Source organism: Epinephelus moara, chromosome 12 (genome assembly GCF_006386435.1).
Source record: "Epinephelus moara isolate mb chromosome 12, YSFRI_EMoa_1.0, whole genome shotgun sequence".
Lineage (NCBI taxonomy): Eukaryota > Metazoa > Chordata > Actinopteri > Perciformes > Serranidae > Epinephelus > Epinephelus moara.
Genome location: NC_065517.1, coordinates 12,192,958 through 12,213,526, shown reverse-complemented (window position 1 = coordinate 12,213,526; position 20,569 = coordinate 12,192,958). Strand labels below are relative to the sequence as shown.

At 39.0% G+C, this 20,569-nt stretch overlaps 1 protein-coding gene across 9 annotated transcripts in view; it reads left to right on the top strand.

The window, feature by feature from the left end:
• Nucleotides 1-20,569, top strand: part of myo6a (myosin VIa) — a 188,721-nt gene that overhangs the window by 24,437 nt on the left and 143,715 nt on the right. For all 9 annotated transcript variants that reach the window (XM_050057691.1, XM_050057695.1, XM_050057694.1 and 6 more), the window contains 8 exons: nucleotides 3,659-3,793; nucleotides 10,658-10,727; nucleotides 10,828-10,901; nucleotides 14,221-14,350; nucleotides 15,418-15,523; nucleotides 17,151-17,206; nucleotides 17,296-17,393; nucleotides 17,994-18,158. In XM_050057691.1, the coding sequence (XP_049913648.1) occupies nucleotides 3,677-3,793; nucleotides 10,658-10,727; nucleotides 10,828-10,901; nucleotides 14,221-14,350; nucleotides 15,418-15,523; nucleotides 17,151-17,206; nucleotides 17,296-17,393; nucleotides 17,994-18,158 (816 nt within the window). In that variant the 5' untranslated portion in view covers nucleotides 3,659-3,676. The remainder of the gene's footprint in view (nucleotides 1-3,658; nucleotides 3,794-10,657; nucleotides 10,728-10,827; nucleotides 10,902-14,220; nucleotides 14,351-15,417; nucleotides 15,524-17,150; nucleotides 17,207-17,295; nucleotides 17,394-17,993; nucleotides 18,159-20,569) is intronic.

Here is a 20,569-nt window from a genome sequence, read left to right as displayed (position 1 = left end):
CCTCCATAACATCTCAGAGTTAGTACCACCACCTATTCCAGCAGCAGGACTGAGACAATTGCCTTCACACAAACTTCACTGTTATTGATCTCAGAGCAGTTTGTGTTGCAGGTGGAGAAGTATTTGACCTACTGCCTGGCACTGAGAGATCTCCTTAAATGGCCTCTTTTTATATCACAAAGTCAATTTCAGGCTGGTGCTTTGTTCGCTGGGGAAATTTTTACAGCCTCAACAATGAGTTACCAGCAACCTTTGATCTTTATTAGTCATGCTGCCCTCGGGCCTCACACGTCCCTGAATCAGGCTGAAGCAGCACAGTGTTCAGGCCTTATTCTGCTGTTTGTTTAGGGAGGAATCCAGCACATAAGATGGTTTGCTTAAACTTTAACTACAGTCTCTCCCTAAACTTAACCATAACCTTAAACCATAACATCATTATCGTTTAGGACAGTGGTTTAGTGGAGGGTATATGCAACAATCAAACAGTAGGAAAGAGTGCTTTTGTTTGGGACTACTTTCCGCAGCGTATTAATCCACATTTGGTGCTCCAGTGAGTATTTGGGGCATCAGGACAGTGTGTGTGAGATTGAGTCATGATAAGCATTCATTTTTGGTCATGATGAACACAGTGGCTGTTGTTGCTGTGCTTGAACCTGTGACCTCTAAGCTACAGGGCAGGGTCTCTGACCTCTACACAATAACATCCACACAGGTTGTTTCTTTCGCCGATACAAAGGAGTGATGCATTCAAACTCCTAGCATCATTTAGAGAGTGATGAACACCTGAACTACTGAAGGAAACCTGTTATCCTCCAGTCACAGGACTCATCAGGCTGCTAATAAAAGACACAATTGTTCTCAGGCGGTTATGGTTTATAATCCTTTATTCAATTTGATAGCCTCTCACTGTGGCGCTCAGACAGTGCTCAACTGTGGGGTAATTATTTTAAGTTCCCATAGAAAACTCACTGCTGTTATTAAGTTTGCAGTTTGGCAGCAAGCCACCCTGTAAAGAGAGAGCTGCTGAGAGCTGTGAGCAGCTTCAGCTGTGTGGATGGAAACTGTAAGACACGACTTGGCTCAGAGTCTCAGATCTTATTGGCACTGGAGTCGGTGCTCAGTGACCTCAGCTCATTCATATGAACAGCGTCAGGATGCTCCCAGTTGGCATTAAAGTTGTTTCTGTAGACGTCCCTCTAAACACAGATCACAAATACTTTAGAGACTAACGAACACTAAAGTCATTAGTTGTGTGTCCTGGGATGTATAATCATCATATAAGGACTCAGCATCTGGAGCCCTACCTACACAGTTCATCCTGAATAAAGGATGATCTCTGGGCTGGAACACAGTGTGCATGTAAACACACTGTGTTCAGTCCGGGGGTGGTTGGTGGCTTGTTTTTCCTGTTTTCTCACACATGGTGGTAGTTTGTGGTCTTGTGTCCCTCCGGCTGCTTGTGTTCAAGGAGATAACAAAGGTTGGAACTAATGAACTACAGCTGGTCTCATTAACACGTCATTTTCTATGTATGGGTCTGGTTTTTAAAATGATATCCCAACTAGAAAAAGATGATGAATCAGCATGACTTTGATGATCCTTTGGCTTTCCTTGTAGAGCCATCAACAGGTCAACATATTTAGCTATTCTGTAAAATATCTCAACATCTACTTGATGAATTGGCACAAAATTTTGTACAGACATACATGTTCCCCAGAGGATGATCCTAATAACTTTGGTGATCCTCTGTCTTTTCATCTAGTGCCCTCATCAGGTCAACATTTTAATGTGTCCAAGACTTTTTGTGATCAAATACCTGCAGAACTAATGACGCTCCCATCAGCCTTAGCTGTACTCTGTATTATTAGTGAACATTAGCATGCTTACATGCTAAACTAAGATGCTGATTATGGTGAACCTTCGAAACACCTGCATCTTGACATTGTCATTGTGAATATATTAGCAGGGTAATATCATTTATTGCAAGGCACTGCCTAAGTGAAATATCACAGAACAGCTAAAGTGATAATTATAATGATAATAAATCTTAATTATACAGCAAAGATCACCAATTACTAACAGTTACTTCCATTATTGATAGGCATTGCCTATTTCTCACCTGACATGTTTCCAGAAACTGTTAAGCTGTGAAATGAAAAAGTTTGCCCCAGCCAGTGGGTGGTGCTTCATTTTCGGCCTGATTGTTTTCAACATGGCAGCTGGGTTACAAGCTTTCTCATTTTACAGCTAAAAAGTACACTAACATATGTTTCTGGAAACATTTGAGACAAGAAATAGGCAATGCAGTAACAGAATCTTGATTCATATTTGATTAGCGCTGCCTAGTTTGACAGTTTGACCACAGTTTACGAGTTGTGATTGGCCTGATTGACAGCTGCTCTGTCTAAACCGGCCAAATAGAGGTGCAGAAGTCTAATGTTCTTTCAGAGTACTTGAATAACAATATGCTCAAAGTTTACAATGAGATTTTTTGCCCAAAATTATACTGCCTTCCCCAGCTTTAACCTTAATTACATGAAATGTGCGACAATGGTGAAAAGCTTTCACTCCAAAGCCCATAAGATTTTCAATTTACAGAGAATGTTTGGCATTTCTCTCTGATCGATGGCTTGGAATGATTGATTATGGATTATTAAAATGGTTGAACTATTAAAATGTGAAGTATAAATCGTTAAGTCCAACAGAAATATATTTTAACATAGTTACATTATTCCTGACACCTTTCCATAACTTATTTTTAATTTATGTAGTTTATTGAAATTAATTATAAATGTGTACTCTTGTGTTCAGATGAGAATTATAAAGCAGCAGTACATGACCTGAACAGTTTTTTTTTTTTGCACAGTACATCAGTCTCGACTGTGAGTATCAGAGGTCGTCCCCGAGGGAGAGGCCCTCATTCTGTTACAACATCACCACCACTGTAACACGATCAGCTGCTAGTTTGACTCAATAACACTGTAATTGGTTTGTTAGCCGCCACAAAGCCCCAGAGAGCTCAGTCAGGACACATGTGAGTCGATGCAGTTTGTGTGTGCTCAGCAGTTCGACAGCCACTTCTGTTTTTGATTTTCAATAATTCATCTCCATACTGAAGCGACCACGTATCAACCACTACGGCGACTGTTACAGATGTAGGCGGGTTAATCCGACATTAAAAAATCTTTGGAACTCTTGCCACTAAAAAGGTTTTTGTACAAGGAAGTAATAAAATGTGCTTTAAATGTTGTTCCAGCCTTGAAAAGTGTTTAGATTCATTTGAAGTAGTTTTGCAAAGGCTAATAAACCCGATCAAAGGAGAGAAAATACTCCTACAAAGTTTAAATACCCTCGTAGTAGACTGGGCTTGCTGATGCTTATATCATTAATAAAAGTGCATGTAGGTATTTCGTTGTCATTGGTGCAGCCTGTTTGTGGAGGAAAATGGCTTAAATCTTGGTTAAGGAAGACAGAAATGCTTATTTGCTTCATGGCAGCCACATATTTTAAAAGACTGCAGCAGATTTCAGGAGCACAAGTGCTGTAAAACACAGCTCATAAACAATCACTTGAACTTTAATGTCAAATAAAGGAAACATTGTAAGTTTCAGATGGTAGAAAACACACTTCTGACTGTTCTGTATGTCATGTTTTCCAGAGTCCTCAGAGTGGTGCGATGGAGGATGGGAAGCCGGTGTGGGCGCCCCACCCAACGGACGGGTTCCAGCTGGGAACTATAGTGGACATTGGAGCTGACAGCCTCACCATCGAACCTCTTAAACAGAAAGGAAAGGTAAGCGAGCTCAGTATGGCTGGTCTCATATGTGCATTTTCCCTCTTTTGTATTTTCAAATTAAAACATTCGGGTTTTTTGGCTTTTGAACAAGTGTTTCACCTTCATTCCTGACCCGGGGCATTTTGTCTGCCAGTTTAGTGTGTTGGCATTACAGTACCCATGAACCTTAGCGGCTGTTGCTGTGGAGAAGACTCATGTGGTGTCACTTGAGTCAGCATCAGTTGTGTGGGGATTAAAACGAAGTGATCTCACCAAAGTTGACCTGAATCAGGAGATTTTCAGCTTGATCGGATACGACCGGTGACCGGTTAGTTGCAGATATAGTCGATCCTGTGCCGACCAAAAACAGATGCATGCACCACAGCTGTCACAGCTGCTGCAACCTGTTCTCATAAAACATGTGGGACAAAGTGGGATGTACTGCAGTTTATTTTCAGCTAGATTTTATTTCTACAAAAGCTCTGTCCAGTAACCTGGAGCACTTTTTTGAGTTTAAGTGAAAGTAGTCAAAGTTTTTTTATGAACTTCGACTGAATTTGTCTTTAAAGAAAAGTTATACAAATGTTTGATACACTGTCAATTCTTGGAAAGAAAGAACATCAGATCCGGCAGGTCAGACTTTTAAAAAATCAGAAATTGAAATCGGCCAAGAAAATGGCAATCGGTTCCTCTCCAGATCTTACCAGAGGTCTGTAGCCCGCTGCTCCTCTCCACTGCAGGCTAGAGGCTCCAGGATACATTAGCCGCTATTAGCATAACACACCTGAATCTAGAGTTGCACTGTGGGTAATACAGGCACCAGGTTTTGACAAGGGAGAAGATTGTGTGGGATAACGATATCTCTGGCTCTGCTGCATTGATTTTGATCCTTTTTTTAAACTTTCCATCATGAGTCCAACAGCATTAGTGCTGAATCACTGGAGTATGCTTTTAAGGTGGCACTCTGAATATACTTTCCATGTCCGTTTTTCAGAAGTGCATCGAAGGGAATTTAAAGCCCTTGAAACGTCTCAAAAGAGTCCATATTTGCTGCTCAGACAGATTCACTCTGGTCCTTCAGATCTTTAGTTTCCTGCCAAACCTCTTCCGATATGCTTTTACCTTCAGCGTGCTAATGATTTAATGTGCCACTTAATCTCACGTGGAAGTGGCCACAGGTCTGGAAGCAATAAAGCATCATTCACTCAATGATTCACCTCTAGACCCTACGGTTTACAGCCTGCAGGTCTAACGTGCTTGAGTACAAAATGAATCAGCGCTATCTGAAGTCAAGTGGTTCTTCAGAGCAAGACAAACAGGCTTTCCTTGATTTCCCCCCCTTCGTGCAGCATTAATTCACTTTTCTGCTGGATCAGGTGCCATATCGCCCTTTAGCAAAGCTTTTAATGTCAGCGAGAGCCTGTCACCATGGTAACCCATAAGGCTTCATGTCCATCTTGGTAATCTTTTCCCAGAAGGCCTCTGTGACTGAGTGCTCCCTTTTGAAAGAGCCTCCTCGCTAATTCTGTGTACAGTTGGCCCATAAAACACAGGACTGTCACTGTTTAATGGGAACAGGGATCTCAGGGCCAGCATTGTGTTTGCACTGTGTGTGGTGTCCATCATATGTGGAACTTTTAATGGGAAAAGTGTGTTTTTTAATTGTTCCACCTGTTGGTGGGAGTCATAAAAGTCTTTTTTCATGCATCACTGCTGCGTCTCTTCCTCTTCTCTCTAAATTATATTCTTAAATCTTATAATTTTATTAATCAACATTATAGTCTACCACAAAATCTAACTGGCTAGCTGAACATTTACTGTAGAGTGTAGTTCAGCTTGAGTAGCAGCACTTTTACAGCAGTAATCCTGCAATGATGCAGCCAGTTATACAGTTTTTATCACCCACAGTACTATACATGGTCACCATCTGACTCCAGGCATATTTACTCCACCTGTTTATGAGTTACTGTGACTATCAAACAGTCATCCTCTGTAGGCGTGGACAGTTAGTAGGGCAGTATATGGCACTATATGCCATTGCTTTAGAAACATAAAAAACTTGCATTCTTCAGATCTGTTCTCTGAGTGAGTTTGCGGGCTGCAGCCGAGGCCTGTAACAGTCAGAACAATGTCCAGTCTGTCCTGCTGCAGCCAGTTTGTGCCAGTGTCTGACGATGTGTTCACTCGCTGGCAGACCTCCTGTGATGGACGTCAGGAGAAGGACAGAGAGCATGATACCCTGTCATACTATCAGTAACAATGGATGAGTCTTTGTCCCCTGTAGAGTGTGTGTGTGTATCACAGAGGGTGTCCACACTTTGATCCTCCTCTCTGCTGGTGATGGAGAGAGAAGTGTTTGGGAAGGAGCGGAGGCTGTCAATTCTGTCTTTTTACACTGATTTTTAGTGATCTGAAGTTTAGAGACCTCTAAAGCCTTCTAGGAGGAATTATAACAGATATTAAGGCAAAAACAGACTGATTAAATGTGAGATTTTAAGTTCTTTTACCTATAACTCTGGTCCTCTGAGACTTTGTGACCCCAGGGACACAGTGTGGTTGCAGGTTTGCTCCCTGCCAAAGTAAGGAAGGTAACGAGCATAAGGGAGACAGGTGTGATTTTTGCTTAACTTTCTGCTTAGTTCAATTGGGGGCTAATGCTAGTGCTACAAAGCCTGCTCTGTAGTGAAGGGCATGCCAAGCTGCTAGTAATACAGTACTGTATATGCTAGTATACTAGCAGTGAACAAGGTGCCAGCACACTCTGTTTGACTGTTAAGCTAGGAGCTTGAGGTAAAGGAAAAGCTTGACATTTCTTGAAATATTTTGATTTTGAAGTATGGAGCTCGACTTAAACTCAGCATAATTTCTGTTGGCTAAATGTGGAGCTAGACATAAACTGAGCATATTGTCTGTATGCTAAGTGTAGAGCTAGTACTTAAACTTAGCATAATGTCTGTAGGCTAAGTGTAGAGCTAGTACTTAATTAAACTTAGCATAATGTCTGTAGGCTAAGTGTAGAGCTAGTACTTAACATTAGCATAATGTCTGTAGGCTAAGTGTAGAGCTAGTTCACATTAGCATAATGTCTGTAGGCTAAGTGTAGAGCTAGTTCTTAAACTTAGCATAATGTCTGTAGGATAAATGTGGAGCTACATTTTAAGTTAGCATAATGTTTGTAGGCTAAGTATGGAGCTAGAACTTAAACTTAGCATAATGTTTTAAGGCTAAGTATGGAGCTACATTTAAACTGACCATAATGTTTGTAGGTGAAGTATTGAGCTACACTTAAACTTAGCATAATGTCTGTAGGTGAAGTGTGGAGATAGAACTTAAACTTAGCATAATTTCTGTAGGCTAAATGTGGAGCTAGAATGTAAAATTAGCATAATGTCTGTAGGCTAAGTGTGGAGCTAGTTCTTAAACTTAGCATAATTTCTGTAGGCTAAATGTGGAGCTACATTTTAAGTTAGCATAATGTTTGTAGGCTTAGTATGGAGCTATATAATGTCTGTATGCTAAATATGGAGGTAGACTTAAACTGACCATAATATTTGTAGGCAAAGTATGGAGCCAGACTTAAACTTAGCATTATGTCTGTAGGCTAAATGTGGAGCTACATTTTAAGTTAGCATAATGTTTGTAGGCTAAGTATGGAGCTACATATTGTTGGTACGCTAAATATGGAGCTAGACTTAAACTGGCCATAATGTTTGTAGGCAAAGTATGGAGCTAGACTTAAACTTAGCATTATGTCTGTAGGCTAAGTGTGGACCTAGAATGTAAAATTAAAATAATGGCTAAGGGCTAAGTATGGAGCTAGAACTTAAACTTAGCATAATGTCTGTAGGCTAAGTGGGGAGCTAGTACTTAGTACTACTAAGCTACTAGTACTTAGTAGTAGCTAGAGACACTGGACAGATGGATAAACTGTATTAAGCCACTTAATTCCACCTAAAACTACTAAGTGTTGCAGAGGAGTTACTCATCACCACAGGGCAGAGTTTCATCTGGGTTCCTTCTTGTACTTAAATAAACTAAAAACAATGGCTGCTTTTGAAGAGCAAAACTAAAACCTGAGGCTCTGGAAAATGTTCAGACATAGACAAATTGGGTTGCGGGCTGAAGTAAACAATTTTTCATTCCTGAGGTGCCATTGCAAGTAAACCCAATGTAATGACACTGTAATGTAGGCTATATGAAGGATATACATACACTTAAGTGCATTTGCTGAGAAATCTGTTGAGGAGCTCCCGCAAAAGCTGTTAAATGTTAAAATTATTATTATTATTATTATTATTATTATCAGTGAATACCATTCAAATAAAGGCTTTTACCCTGAAGAAACATTAACTTTACAACAAAATTAAGGTCAGTCATGGTAGTGCGTATATTGACAGTCACTTGTGAGATGGACTCATCAGCTGTGTGAGAGGGTCATATGTAGGACAGTCTGCACCCATTTGCTATCCCTCCATCTTAGTGGTGATGAAAGGGTCAACACTGTTTAGCTTCTTTTTTTTCTCTCCTCAGATTATTGGCCTTGCGTCACCTCCCCTCCACCTCCTCTTTCTTCACTATTTTCTCCCCTCCATTCTCCTCACGTGGCACAGCATTGTGGAATCCGTCTAGTTTGGACTAAGAATGTGGAACATGCCACCACTGGAAAGAATGAATTGACTGTACGTCACCTTGGCTCTGCAGCCTTGGCGTACTGGAGGCCTGCAGCGCCTCTTTAATAGGGCAGATTAAATAGCTTGGCCTTGCAGAGGGTGCTTGTTGGAGCCTACAGTAGCTGGCAGTGATCAGCCTGCAGGTCACAGAAATACAACACCCAGCACCCCCTTCTCCAAAACACTGAGGTCACATGTGCACTCATAAACCTCTGCTGTATTAGTTCAGCATGGTGGATTTTAGCTGCAAGAATGCTGAATGTGTGCACAGCCAGTGCATCTGAGCTTTGGGAGTAAAAGTGAACCTCAGAGTACCACTTTTACACCTTACAGGGTCAGTTTGCTTAAATTAATTATTTATTTACTTTATTTATTTATTAATTAGCTGACGTTCATAAAGGGACAGGCTGGAAATCCCTGTTTTAATCTTTGACAGTACATTGTGTTTTATAATCTTATCACGTGTTTTTTTTATGTAAAATTGTAATCTGAAAAGTAACTCCACCTGTCAACTAAATAGAGTGAAAAGTACAATATTTCTCTGTGAAATGTAGTGACGTAGAAGTACAGCATACACACAGTGGTGGAATGTGACTAAGTACATTTACTTAAGCTTAAATATGAGTTATGATGTACTTGTACTTAAGTATTCAAATTAATGCTACTGCTACACGCTTCCACTCCTCTACATTTATATAAATAAGATAAATATTGTATTTTTGACTTCCCTGTATTTATTTTCCAGCTTTGGATGGTAGTTACTTTGTAGATTTAGATTATTAACATTAAATATGAATCAACTAATACCTTATGATATATTATTACAGATTAAACTACACACTATCATATAAAGTAGTTAAAATAAGCATCACCTTTAGAAACTGGAGCCCTAGAGTGATGAGATCATTAAAGCTGTAGTTGGTAACTTTAATTAAGAAAAAAATGTTATATTTGCTGAAACTGTCTCAATGTTCACCTAGCACTAAATGAGACGGATAATCGCTGAAAAAAAATCATACTCCTCTGCCTACTCCATTTTCTTGTAGCACTCCTAATGGCCTTACTGCACGTGACTGAAAACAACCAATCAGAGCCAAGAAATCTCTAACGCAGTAGTCAGTCATGTCAATCACTAATTGAACTGCGATCAAACTGTTAAACTAGGCAGGGCTGATCAAATATGAATCAAGATTATGTTACTGCATTACCTATTTCTCACCTCAGATGTATTCTGAAACATATTTTAGTGTACTGTTTAGCTGTAATATGAGAAAGATGGGGCTGCCAGTGGGCGGTGCTCTGTACTTCAATCGACTTACTTTACTTTCCACCACTGACAGGTACTTTTTGACCCTGACCTCATTAAGGCATTAGAGATGAAAAACCAAAATTTTCAGTTGAGACTTTGCCCAAAGCTTCTACAACATCTCATCCCTGTCTCCAGAGTTTTTAGTTGCATTCTTCTCTTATGTCAGATTTTGAGTATGAAATCTTTTGTCATCTATCATGTGTAGTTAGTTTATCAGACTGTTAATAATGCAGAGTGCCGACTCAATGCTGCGGAGGTGTTGACTGAGCTCTGTCTGTGTCCAGCCTCCTCTCTCCCTCTGATCCTGTTACCTCCTGCCTTCAAATAATTCATCAGGCTTTCAGCTGGAGCAGCTGCTATATTTATCCCTCTGGATGAATATATTACTTCAAGTTCCACTCTTATAATGTAAAATAAACAAGTGTGTCTCCATAAATGGAGAAAACCCTGTCTGTGACTTGGTTGCAAAACAAATTAATAACAGCTGTCTTATACAATAACTGATGGCAGGAAACTACTTGTAAAACTTGAACTTGACAACTTGACACAGAGTTGAATTGTGAATCAGAGATTGAAAACAGCGCAAAAAACAATAACAAAGCCTCGTGCATTCATGTGTCGTTTGCTGATGTGGGTTCTGTTTAATCAAAATTTATATTTATATGATTTTATGAGAAGTTTCTGTCCATAAATAAACCCAATTATTGAATCCCAAGGAGGTTCGGAGACTAATCTAACAATTAAATTAATGGGTAATTCATGGAATTCTGACTGATTGATTCTGTGTTTGATGTCTTGTGATTTTGTTTAATGCCTCGTGATGCTGAACTCAAATGAACTTTTTGACTTAAAGATTTGTAATCCATTTCCATCCATCAATTTTCTTTTGTCCATTTTTTGCAGACTTTTTTGGCTGCTATCAACCAAGTCTTCCCTGCAGAGGATGACGTCAACAAACATGTGGAGGATAACTGTAAGTTTCTTGTTTTTACCTGATTTTTTTCTCCTCTAAAAATATGTTAGCTTGCCCCTGTTATTCCAATAACATTAATGTACTTTTTTCTGTACCTCAGGTTCCTTGATGTACTTGAATGAAGCCACTCTACTCAACAATGTTCGTGTGAGATACAGCAAAGACAAGATTTATGTGAGTACTGACATGATGAAGGGAGGCTTATCAGAGCTGATTTTTTTGTACTTCCTCCCCAGTGTTTTCAGTGTGTCTGAGAAAATTTGAGATGATTATGGATCTCATGTCTCATCATCTTTACCTTTATGTGAGATATAACCAACTGTTTCTGTTAAAAATAAATATAACTGAAGGATTTAGATCCACAGAAGTCTCTTTGAAGGTTCAGAGACATTTTATCCTGCTGCACAATACTTTTGCATTGTGTGGTTGCCCTTTTGAATGTACATAAACACTAATTACATGAGAGGCACAAGCTTTTTGCTGGATGCAACTCATAACTATGGTGTCACGTAAAACCTTGATGCCTCTTACTGAAGCAAAACTCCAGTGAGGGCTCAGAACAAGCTGATATAAGTGATAGAAACCTGCCACAATATCACACAAAATACCTCTGTTTGTTTTAACCTGCCTGCAGCACCTTTGGGTGGAGCTCACACACAAATGCACGCACACACACACACACACGCACACACACACACACACACACACACACACACACAGGTACTTAAACAGGCAAACACTTCACAGCACCGTTCAGTTTTCACTTTCACTCTCAGTCGGTAAAAATAATAATGATAATGTGATAGTCTAAACATGGCACATCAGAGATGAGATCATTAGACATAAATAAAAGTAATGATTAGAAAAGAGATAAAATACACCTTTATTTAAAGCTGACATATTAATAAGCTTCTTAGACATTACCTCATCTTGTCCTCTTAGTGTGTGCAGGTCAAGTCAATCTCCAGGTAAGAGACAAGTAAAAACACATTAAAAGGGTGAACACACATTTTATCTGAACACATGAAGGTACATGTCATGTTTATAACAGACACACACACACATCTGTGCAGCTGTACTTGACAGGACTACAGTAGTCTTTATTTTCCTAACCTTAACTTAAACCTAGATCTAACCTTAACCCTAAAAATGAGACTTAAAGGGGACTTATTATGCTTAAAACCAGCTTCATACTTGTATTTTGGGTTTCTACTATGATAGATTATTTACATGCTTTAATGCTCAAACTGTCTGTGCTGGAACACCTGTATTCAGCCCCCCTCCTTAAAAAGCCCAATCTGCTCTGATTGGTCAGCTTTCAGGGCTTTCCGTATGTCTGTGTCTCTGCACTGTCATAGCAGTCAGGGAATGACTGCAACTGAGTATAGCGCCACTTTCTACCATGAAAAATCATCAGTAAAAGTTTCTAAACCAAAATCTTTGCAACGGGACATGTTCCAGCAGGAATATGATCCGAAATAGGGGAGAACTTTACAATATCTGCGAACAAGATTACATGTTTCCCTGACTTTAGCATGTAGATACCTGTGGCATTGTAGGCTAATGTAAACACTTGGTGAAGTGTGCCTGGAGCAGATGACTGTATGAAGAACTCTAAAACAAGCTGACGCCAACTTTTCTTGAAAGTAGAAACAAAACAAACATTGGAAACAAAGTATTCAGACTGATCTGGAGCCTGAGGTTATTCCTCAAACTTTTACATATGTTTACCAATTATTTGAAACTTTGGCCATGTTTTATATGAACATCTGACACTGTGATATTCTGTGTATGACAGAAAATAAGACAGAGCACAGTGGGCACCTTTTTCTTTTTTTTTTTTTTTAAAGATATTTTTTTGGCCATTTTGCCTTTAATGGACAGGACAGATAAGCGTGAAGGGGGGGGAGAGAGAGGGGGGATGACATGCAGCAAAGGGCCACAAGCTGGATTCGAACCTGAGCCGCTGCGGCAACAGCCTTGTACATGGGGCGCCTGCTCTACCACTAAGCTACCAACGCCCCTACAGTGGGCACCTTTAACCCTTAAACAGCCCTTTGAAGAATTGAGGACTGGGCACTGCTCTCACACTCCAAATAAGTCCTCATTTTCCAAAACTGACTTCACTGCCCCAAATATATATAATTTTAAAAAAAACATCAAAATTTTGTCCTGGCATTTTGACAATGTGTCCACTTTCCGAAAATGTTGTCTTCACTTTACTAAAAACATCATTTTTTCCCCCCTAAAAATGTCCTGACTTTTGTCCTCACTTTCCAGAATGTTCCAACTTTGTCAACAGTCCTGACCACTGCCATGGTCTGAAACTCAAATTGCTCTTTAGAAACACAGAAATATAAGAGCACACACACAGCTCACATAAACACACTCACCACACACATTAGTGACCACAGTTAGTGTTTTCTAATGGTCTTATTACGAGATCTGATCTGTTGTGGTTTATTTGGTGTTGGCTTTGAATCAGACTCAGTGCACACTGACATCTAGTGGCAGAAGAAGGAACTGACTGCTGAATTAAAGTCATTGCTTGAATATTTACTCATACAAATGATTTAATATATTTTTCACATGGTCAGTAGGTAAGTTGCTTTAAACAGCAACACAGAGGGATTCATACAAAGTTTGTTTGCTCAAAAGCTCCTCATATTCATTAACAACATGTTCAGGGTGCTAACAGTAACAACACTGGACTGCAAGGCAATGATTTGAATATTATCTTGTATTATCATATTGAATATGATAATATTGTGATGTGGTTTAAGCAAAACAAACTAAAATCAAGTTTATTTATATAGCACATCTAAAAACATCCGCAGTTGACCAAAGTGCTGTACTATTTAAAAAAAGGGCACACAAATGTATAAAATGCCAATGGTAACAAAAAAAAAATCTAATTATTTTGTTTAAGTCAATATTGACATGCAGAGTCTAAAAAAGTAAATAATAAAAAATTGAATAGCAGGTTTTGTTCTATACATTTTAGAAGTTTCGTCAGATGTGGGGCAAAACAATGTAACATAGCTGATTAAAGAATTACTCAACAGTAATGTGAATAATATTGAATTCAGTTTTATCACCAGCCTTTGTGGAGTTTATGTCTAGTTTCTGTTATTTCAGTTCAGCAGTGAATTTTCACAATTCCAGTAAAAGTGATGTATTAACAGTGACTAATGAACATCTGAAGGTAAATACAACACTGGAGCTGAGAATAAAGTTTGAATTAAAAGGGCTTTACTACTATTTTTTTCTTCCCTACAAAAATTCCGTCTGTTCCTCCCACTATAAGTACATAAAGCAGGAATTAGATGCCTTTTGTTGCATTGGGGTTCTGGGAAATGTAGGAGAGTAAATGAAAACACTTCATTACAACACATTTGCTGGACAGCTCTGAATATCACAATTTCTGTGGCTGCTGTGAGTCATTGGATTTGTTTTCTGATTAATGATTGTTGTTGTTGTTCTCCTCATCCAGACATTTGTAGCCAACATCCTGATCGCAGTGAATCCGTACTATGACATCCCAAAGCTTTACTCGCCAGAGACCATCAGCCAGTACCGGGGCAGGTCGCTGGGCACACTGCCGCCGCATGTCTATGCCATCGGTGAGTAAACAAAAATGACTGTAGATTAAAGAGGAGCTTGGGCTTGTTGTTTGCTTTTCATATCTGTGGCTTCAGTATATGTAGGTCTGGTCGTCTACTGTATATCAGGCTGTTTTCTGCTGAGTATACCAGAGTTATTTCTGTGTGGGAGGAGCTGTGTTTATTGTTATTAATGTTAACAGGTTAAGTAACAGGACAAGCTTGTTTTTTGTTAGTTTTTGATTTTGGCATTTGTCAGGTTTCTGAACTCTCTTTGCTGTCAAACAGTGATTCCACTATGAGTCAGAGACAAATGGCTGTTTTAGAGGATATATTATTGATTTGTCATCACCCAGCACTTTAGATTTATGTTTTCACTCGAGGACATATTTTTTTTTGCCGATCATGCTGATAGCTCCAATAAAACAAATATTTTTCTGAGTTTTTTCTTTTTCTATTTTCTGTTGGTTGGATTTTTATCATTTTTGATTTTGCGAATTTAATTTGTGTTTGATTCTTGGTCATTTTTAATTGATCTTACACCTGGAGTTTGGCTGACACTTCTTAAGACCTCAATTTATTCTTAAGAAATCCCCTCAGGGAGGTCTATGGACATTGTTACACATGTCACATTGTTACACATTAAATCTAGATTTAGACAAATTTGTTTTGGGCTTGTAGGAACTAAAAAATATTGTATTTCTAAAACAAAATTAGTCTGTATATCTTATCATGCCAAACCTAACAATATTAATATCCTTAAGTCTAAGCTTCAGTATTCTATTTTTTTCCTGGAGTCTTCAAATCCCATGAAAAGAGCACAACCAACAAGCGATTCTGTGCAGTGTCCATTTGTTAATAATCTCCTGCTGTAGTTTACAATCTGTCCTCCAGGCAGCAGTCAGCGCTCAGATTTCCCACACTCTTCTGAACACCACAGTTTCCATCTGGACTCAGAGTGCCTTATCATCTTTATATTGCAGACATAAAAAAAGTGTAATATGTGTTTGATTATTGGGGTCAGGTTTGTGTCCTTGAGGCGGAGGAAAGTATAATCTAACAGCTGCTTCCGTCTGTTTCTCGGCCAGCTGATAAGGCGTACAGGGACATGAAGGTCCTAAAGATGAGCCAGTCCATCATCGTCTCAGGGGAGTCCGGGGCCGGGAAGACCGAAAACACTAAGTTTGTGCTCAGGTGAGGATGACGATGCATCTTTAAACACTGCATAGACAGGAACATGTCTGAAGACCAGAGGTGTCAATTTATGTTCTGTTTTTCAACTTGGTCACTTTACTTTACTTCATATCACTTTATTTTATGTCAACTTGACCATACTTTATGTCATGTCACTTTGCGGTTGTTTACTTTTCGTCACTGTATTTCAGTTTACTTCAAGTCAATCCATTTTATTTTACTTACACACGTCCTATTTCCCATGCTTGTGTGTTTATGTGACTAATGGAGTCAACAGTTTCTGAAATTGGTCCACTATTGAGCGAGACCGCTGCATCCAGTAGCTGCAAAACTGATGGCAATGTAACAACTTGGGGCACCCTCAGTTTACATCCACTGGAAGTGCTTGTTTTTGTCAACAACATGTTCTGATTATTATTCTGTGTGTCTGACAACATTATGGAAAGGATCCCTACAGAGGCAGACGTTTTTGTCAAAGAGTAAGATCATTTTTGTTTAACCAGCAACAACCCCAAAATCACCAGTGCCAAACCCATCAGACCCCATTGAAATAAACAGTAATTCTATCATTGTAAAACACACTTCATTCAAAGTTGACAAAACAAAACAAAAACAAACTTAAACTCTCAGAAACCACCTTGGTTTTTCTTTCCACTGTTCCAACAATCACCAGCTCTGGTTTGGTCAAAATAAACTCTTAATTCACCCAGTTAGATATGAAAATATGCTGGTTTTATACAAGCTAAAATTACTGTTTATTTAAATGGGGTCTGGTGGGTTTGGCACTGGTGATTTCTGGTTATTTTTGGTTAAAGGATATTACTCTTAATCAATCTCTACCTCTGTAGAGATCCTTTCCATAATGTTTTCAGACACGTAGCATATTAATCCAAACATGTTATTGGCAAAAACAAGCACTTTCAGTGGATGTAAATTGTATGTGCATATAAACCACATGGTTACACTGCAGCCAGTTTTCACAGCTGCCGGCTGCAGCGGTCTCACTTAATACTGAAACAGTTTCAGACACTGTTGTTCCCATTAATCACTTTAACACAAAAACATGGGCCAACAGGGTCCAGGAAGAAAGTACCAAAATTTCCCCTTTAACTTAATGTCATGTCTTTTTTCTTCACTTCACTTTACTTTTTCTCATTGTATTCTATTTTACTTCACTTTATTTAGCTTTTCTTTACTCCGCTTCACTTTTCTTTAATACTTCACTTTACTACACTTTGTTTTATTTATCTCTTTACATGGCTTCATCTTGCTTTATTGTACCTTCATCATAAACTTACTTTGCAGTGATTACATATGCAACAGAAAAGGTGTATTTTATGAAAATGTAAATATGTCAAATATATACCAATGTATTGGGTTACTCTGTTTATTACTCTGATTACTGAGTGATGTTCATATTAGATAAAAAAGTATTGTCTCAGTATTATAAATGGGGTTGAAAAAGTAGTGGCTCTCAGTATAAAGTAAAAAAAAACAAACTACAAACTCCAACCTCAGGATATACCTTTGAGAGGAATCAACACTGTGACAGTGTTAAAGGCAGTGTTTGTTGCAGGCTTGTTGTATTACCCTTCGTAACTCTCCTATATTTTGTTTCTCCTGACAGATACTTGACAACCTCATATGGAACTGGTCAGGACATTGACGAGAGAATAGTAGAAGGTCAGACTCACTGCTGCTCTTCATGTACGTTAAAGACATTGCTTTCTCTGTATGAATTTGTGTTTGTGACTCCTTCTCTAACCTTGCAGCCAACCCGTTGCTGGAGGCTTTCGGAAATGCAAAAACTGTCCGGAACAACAACAGCAGCCGCTTTGGAAAGTTTGTGGAAATCCACTTCAATGAAAAGGTACTTCACTGTGTTATCAAAGAGTAATAACAGATTTAAACTTCTTGGTTTGTCTCCTGAGCGCTCTCTAGATGAGTGTTTCACAAACAATGAAAAGCTATGAATTAAATATGATGCCTAATAGCTATGGCTATTTAAACTGTTTATATTGATCTTCATATGCAGTTAATGAATGTCTCTGTATTCATAAATAAACACAATATTCCCTGTATCATCTCAGCTGCTTGCACAGCAAAAACAAATAGTAATGAGGCCTCAGTTTCTGCAGTTATTATCATTACTCATTTGTCTTTGTATCTGTTGTGACTGCAGGCCTGCGTATATACTATAAATCACAATATTTCCATTTAGTTTTCATACTGCTTGTATTATGTTTGAGCTTTCCTGATCTCCTACTTTATTAACTGCAGTTTTCTCCATGAAAACCAATGTAAAATGCGACACTGCTCATAATTTATTGATATTTCTAGTTCCATCCAAAGTACGTCACTGACTTTAATAATAGAAGTAATAGAGTATGATGCCAGCTTGCCTTGACAGATGCTTTAAATGCAGTTGGTAGCTATTTAGGATATTGAAATGTGTTTCTTGTGTGCTTAGAATGCCGTCGTGGGCGGCTTTGTGTCGCACTACCTGCTGGAGAAGTCAAGGATCTGCACACAAAGCTCCGAGGAGAGAAACTACCACATCTTCTACCGACTGTGTGCCGGAGCCCCCGAGGACATCAGGCAGAAGTTCCACCTCAGCTCCCCAGACACGTTCAGGGTACAGACACATCGCAGCTTGTCTTTAATGTTCTTTAGATAAAAACTATACATATGGTGTTTAATGAACTCATGTGGGCTGGTCACATCTAGAAATAAATCAGTCAAACAGACACCACGGATGTAAAGAGAGATAGATGGATACTGCAGATGATGGATGGACACATCAGGGTGCAGTATTGATCAGAGTCTCTCCATCAAGTACAAAATATGATATAGATTTATAACATATTTTTTCTCTCTGGGCCACAGAGACAACATTAGGTGACTAACGTTAAATAACTCTGTTATGCTGCATGCGAGAGAGAGACTCACTATCTTTAGCGCAGAAGCTAATGTTAGCCATTGTGCTGCTTCAACAGGGGCTCTGGTGTGATTGTATTCCTGCCAGAAGTTTGGTAATCCAGCCTTGAACTGTGGTGTCTTTAGGGAGACTTAGTAAAATAAATCCATAGCGATAAATCCGACACTGAGTGTCTTCTGTGATTGCTTATCCATTTTCTGATTTAAAAATAAGAGTTTAAAAATGTTTAACTTTGGGTAAAATGCTGTGCCCATCACTGTCACCAGCCGTCCAATCACAGATGAGAAGGGACAGGACAAATTCCACTAAGACCAACCATCATAGAGAATAAATACAAGTGCTGAACAAGATCTGCAGTTTTAGCTGTGAAAAGTAACATTTTGGTGGACACATGGCCTCATTAAATTACCACTGCTGATTGTCCGACCCATGAGAATTGACCAACCAATTGACCATTCGACCAGAAGGCGACAGCCCTAGAAACAATATGTTTGTGAGGTGTTTTTAAAGATGTATGTCTTCAGTAGAAACCAGTGGGCTTGGAGCTAAGAGCCACTGACAGGTGACAGACAAACAAATTGTTGGTTTTCACAGGATTTTCTGACAGTAAGAACAAATAATTGTATCTGCCGATCAGAAAACAGTTTACTTTCTCCATGAACTGGTGTTAAAAAGGTGCCAACACTTAAAACCAGCAGCCTGCATACAAAAGAATGCACATTCAGTGTTTAGGTTTTCAGCATCATGAATTATGTTCAGGAATTGTTAATTATCTAGTCCATTTGTACAATATGAAAAACTATGTATGTAATATTAACAAAAAACAAACCCCTGTCATATGCTAGGTTCTGTCTATAGACAGACCATTTTGGAGGCAGGAGCAGAAATTTGAGTTGGTATCCAGCAGCTTCCTGTCTTAACTCAGATGACTGACTGTCCGTCCCCACACAGCTGCACAGCTTTGTTACTTCTGCAGACAGAATTATTACCTATATTGTAACTTTATTTATAAAAAAAGTGGCAGCACTGAAGTGATAAGTAACGATAAGTAATGTTGGCCAGTAGGCATAAATACAAATTCTTTTGAGTAAATCCGTCATAGACTCTCTTGGCAACAAGTGGAGCTTTTAAATCATTCTCTCCCTCTAACTCCCTCTAACGCTAACTTCAACAGGAAGTAAATCAAATAAATTGAAGAAATAATATTTTATTGTCTTAGCTTTGTCAGCAAGAACCCTCTCTGTGTCTCCACTCCCATTGATGAAATTAGAAGTCCATGCAGATTTAAAAATGCAAATCAGGACGTTATGAGGGCCTTTTAAATTTGTGTGTGCCATCAGTCTCTGAGTACTCTGGAGAGGAGACAAAAAAGCCAAGTCAAGTCAGTTTCATTTATATAGCCCCATATCCAGAATCACTTATTTGCCTCAAGTGACGCCCTCTGTCCCTAGACGCTCTTCATAAAAATATATAAGATATATGTACAAACAGGCTGACTTCAGCAGCAGGTGTTGGTGAGAATGCTTTCATCTGTAAGTGTGAATAACTGCCTTGAGATATTTAATTTATGTTTGTATTTTCAGAGAAACATTCATTTTTTTCACACACTTGATGGAGAGCAGATGTTCTACAACATCTGGACTCTCCACACGAGACAGTCATGTCTGATAAGAGATGTGACGTCACAAAGCCTGTCTGGGTTGTTGTATTGTTGAACTGGCAAGTTCAAGTCGTCTTGATGTACGCTGAACATGTTGGTAACTGGACCTGACCTTTGACCTCTCAGTGGAGAAGAGAAGGAAACACTCATAGTGCTTCCTATTTCATGTGAAAGCATTTTCAAACAAGGAAGGAAAGTATTTAAAGGGGAAACTGTCACACTCATTTCAGGTACATACTTGTATTTTGGGTTTCTACTAGAACATGTTTACATACTTTAACCCTATGGGCCCGAACGACACATAGTGGGTCCAAATTCACACCTGTTCTTCTCTATTGATTTTCTCCGCGACCGTGCGTCATAGCGATAATCCACGCATATCACGTGAAACAGCAGAATCATAGCTTTCCGACAAGACCAAGCACTTGTTGGTAGTCCAATGTTTTCA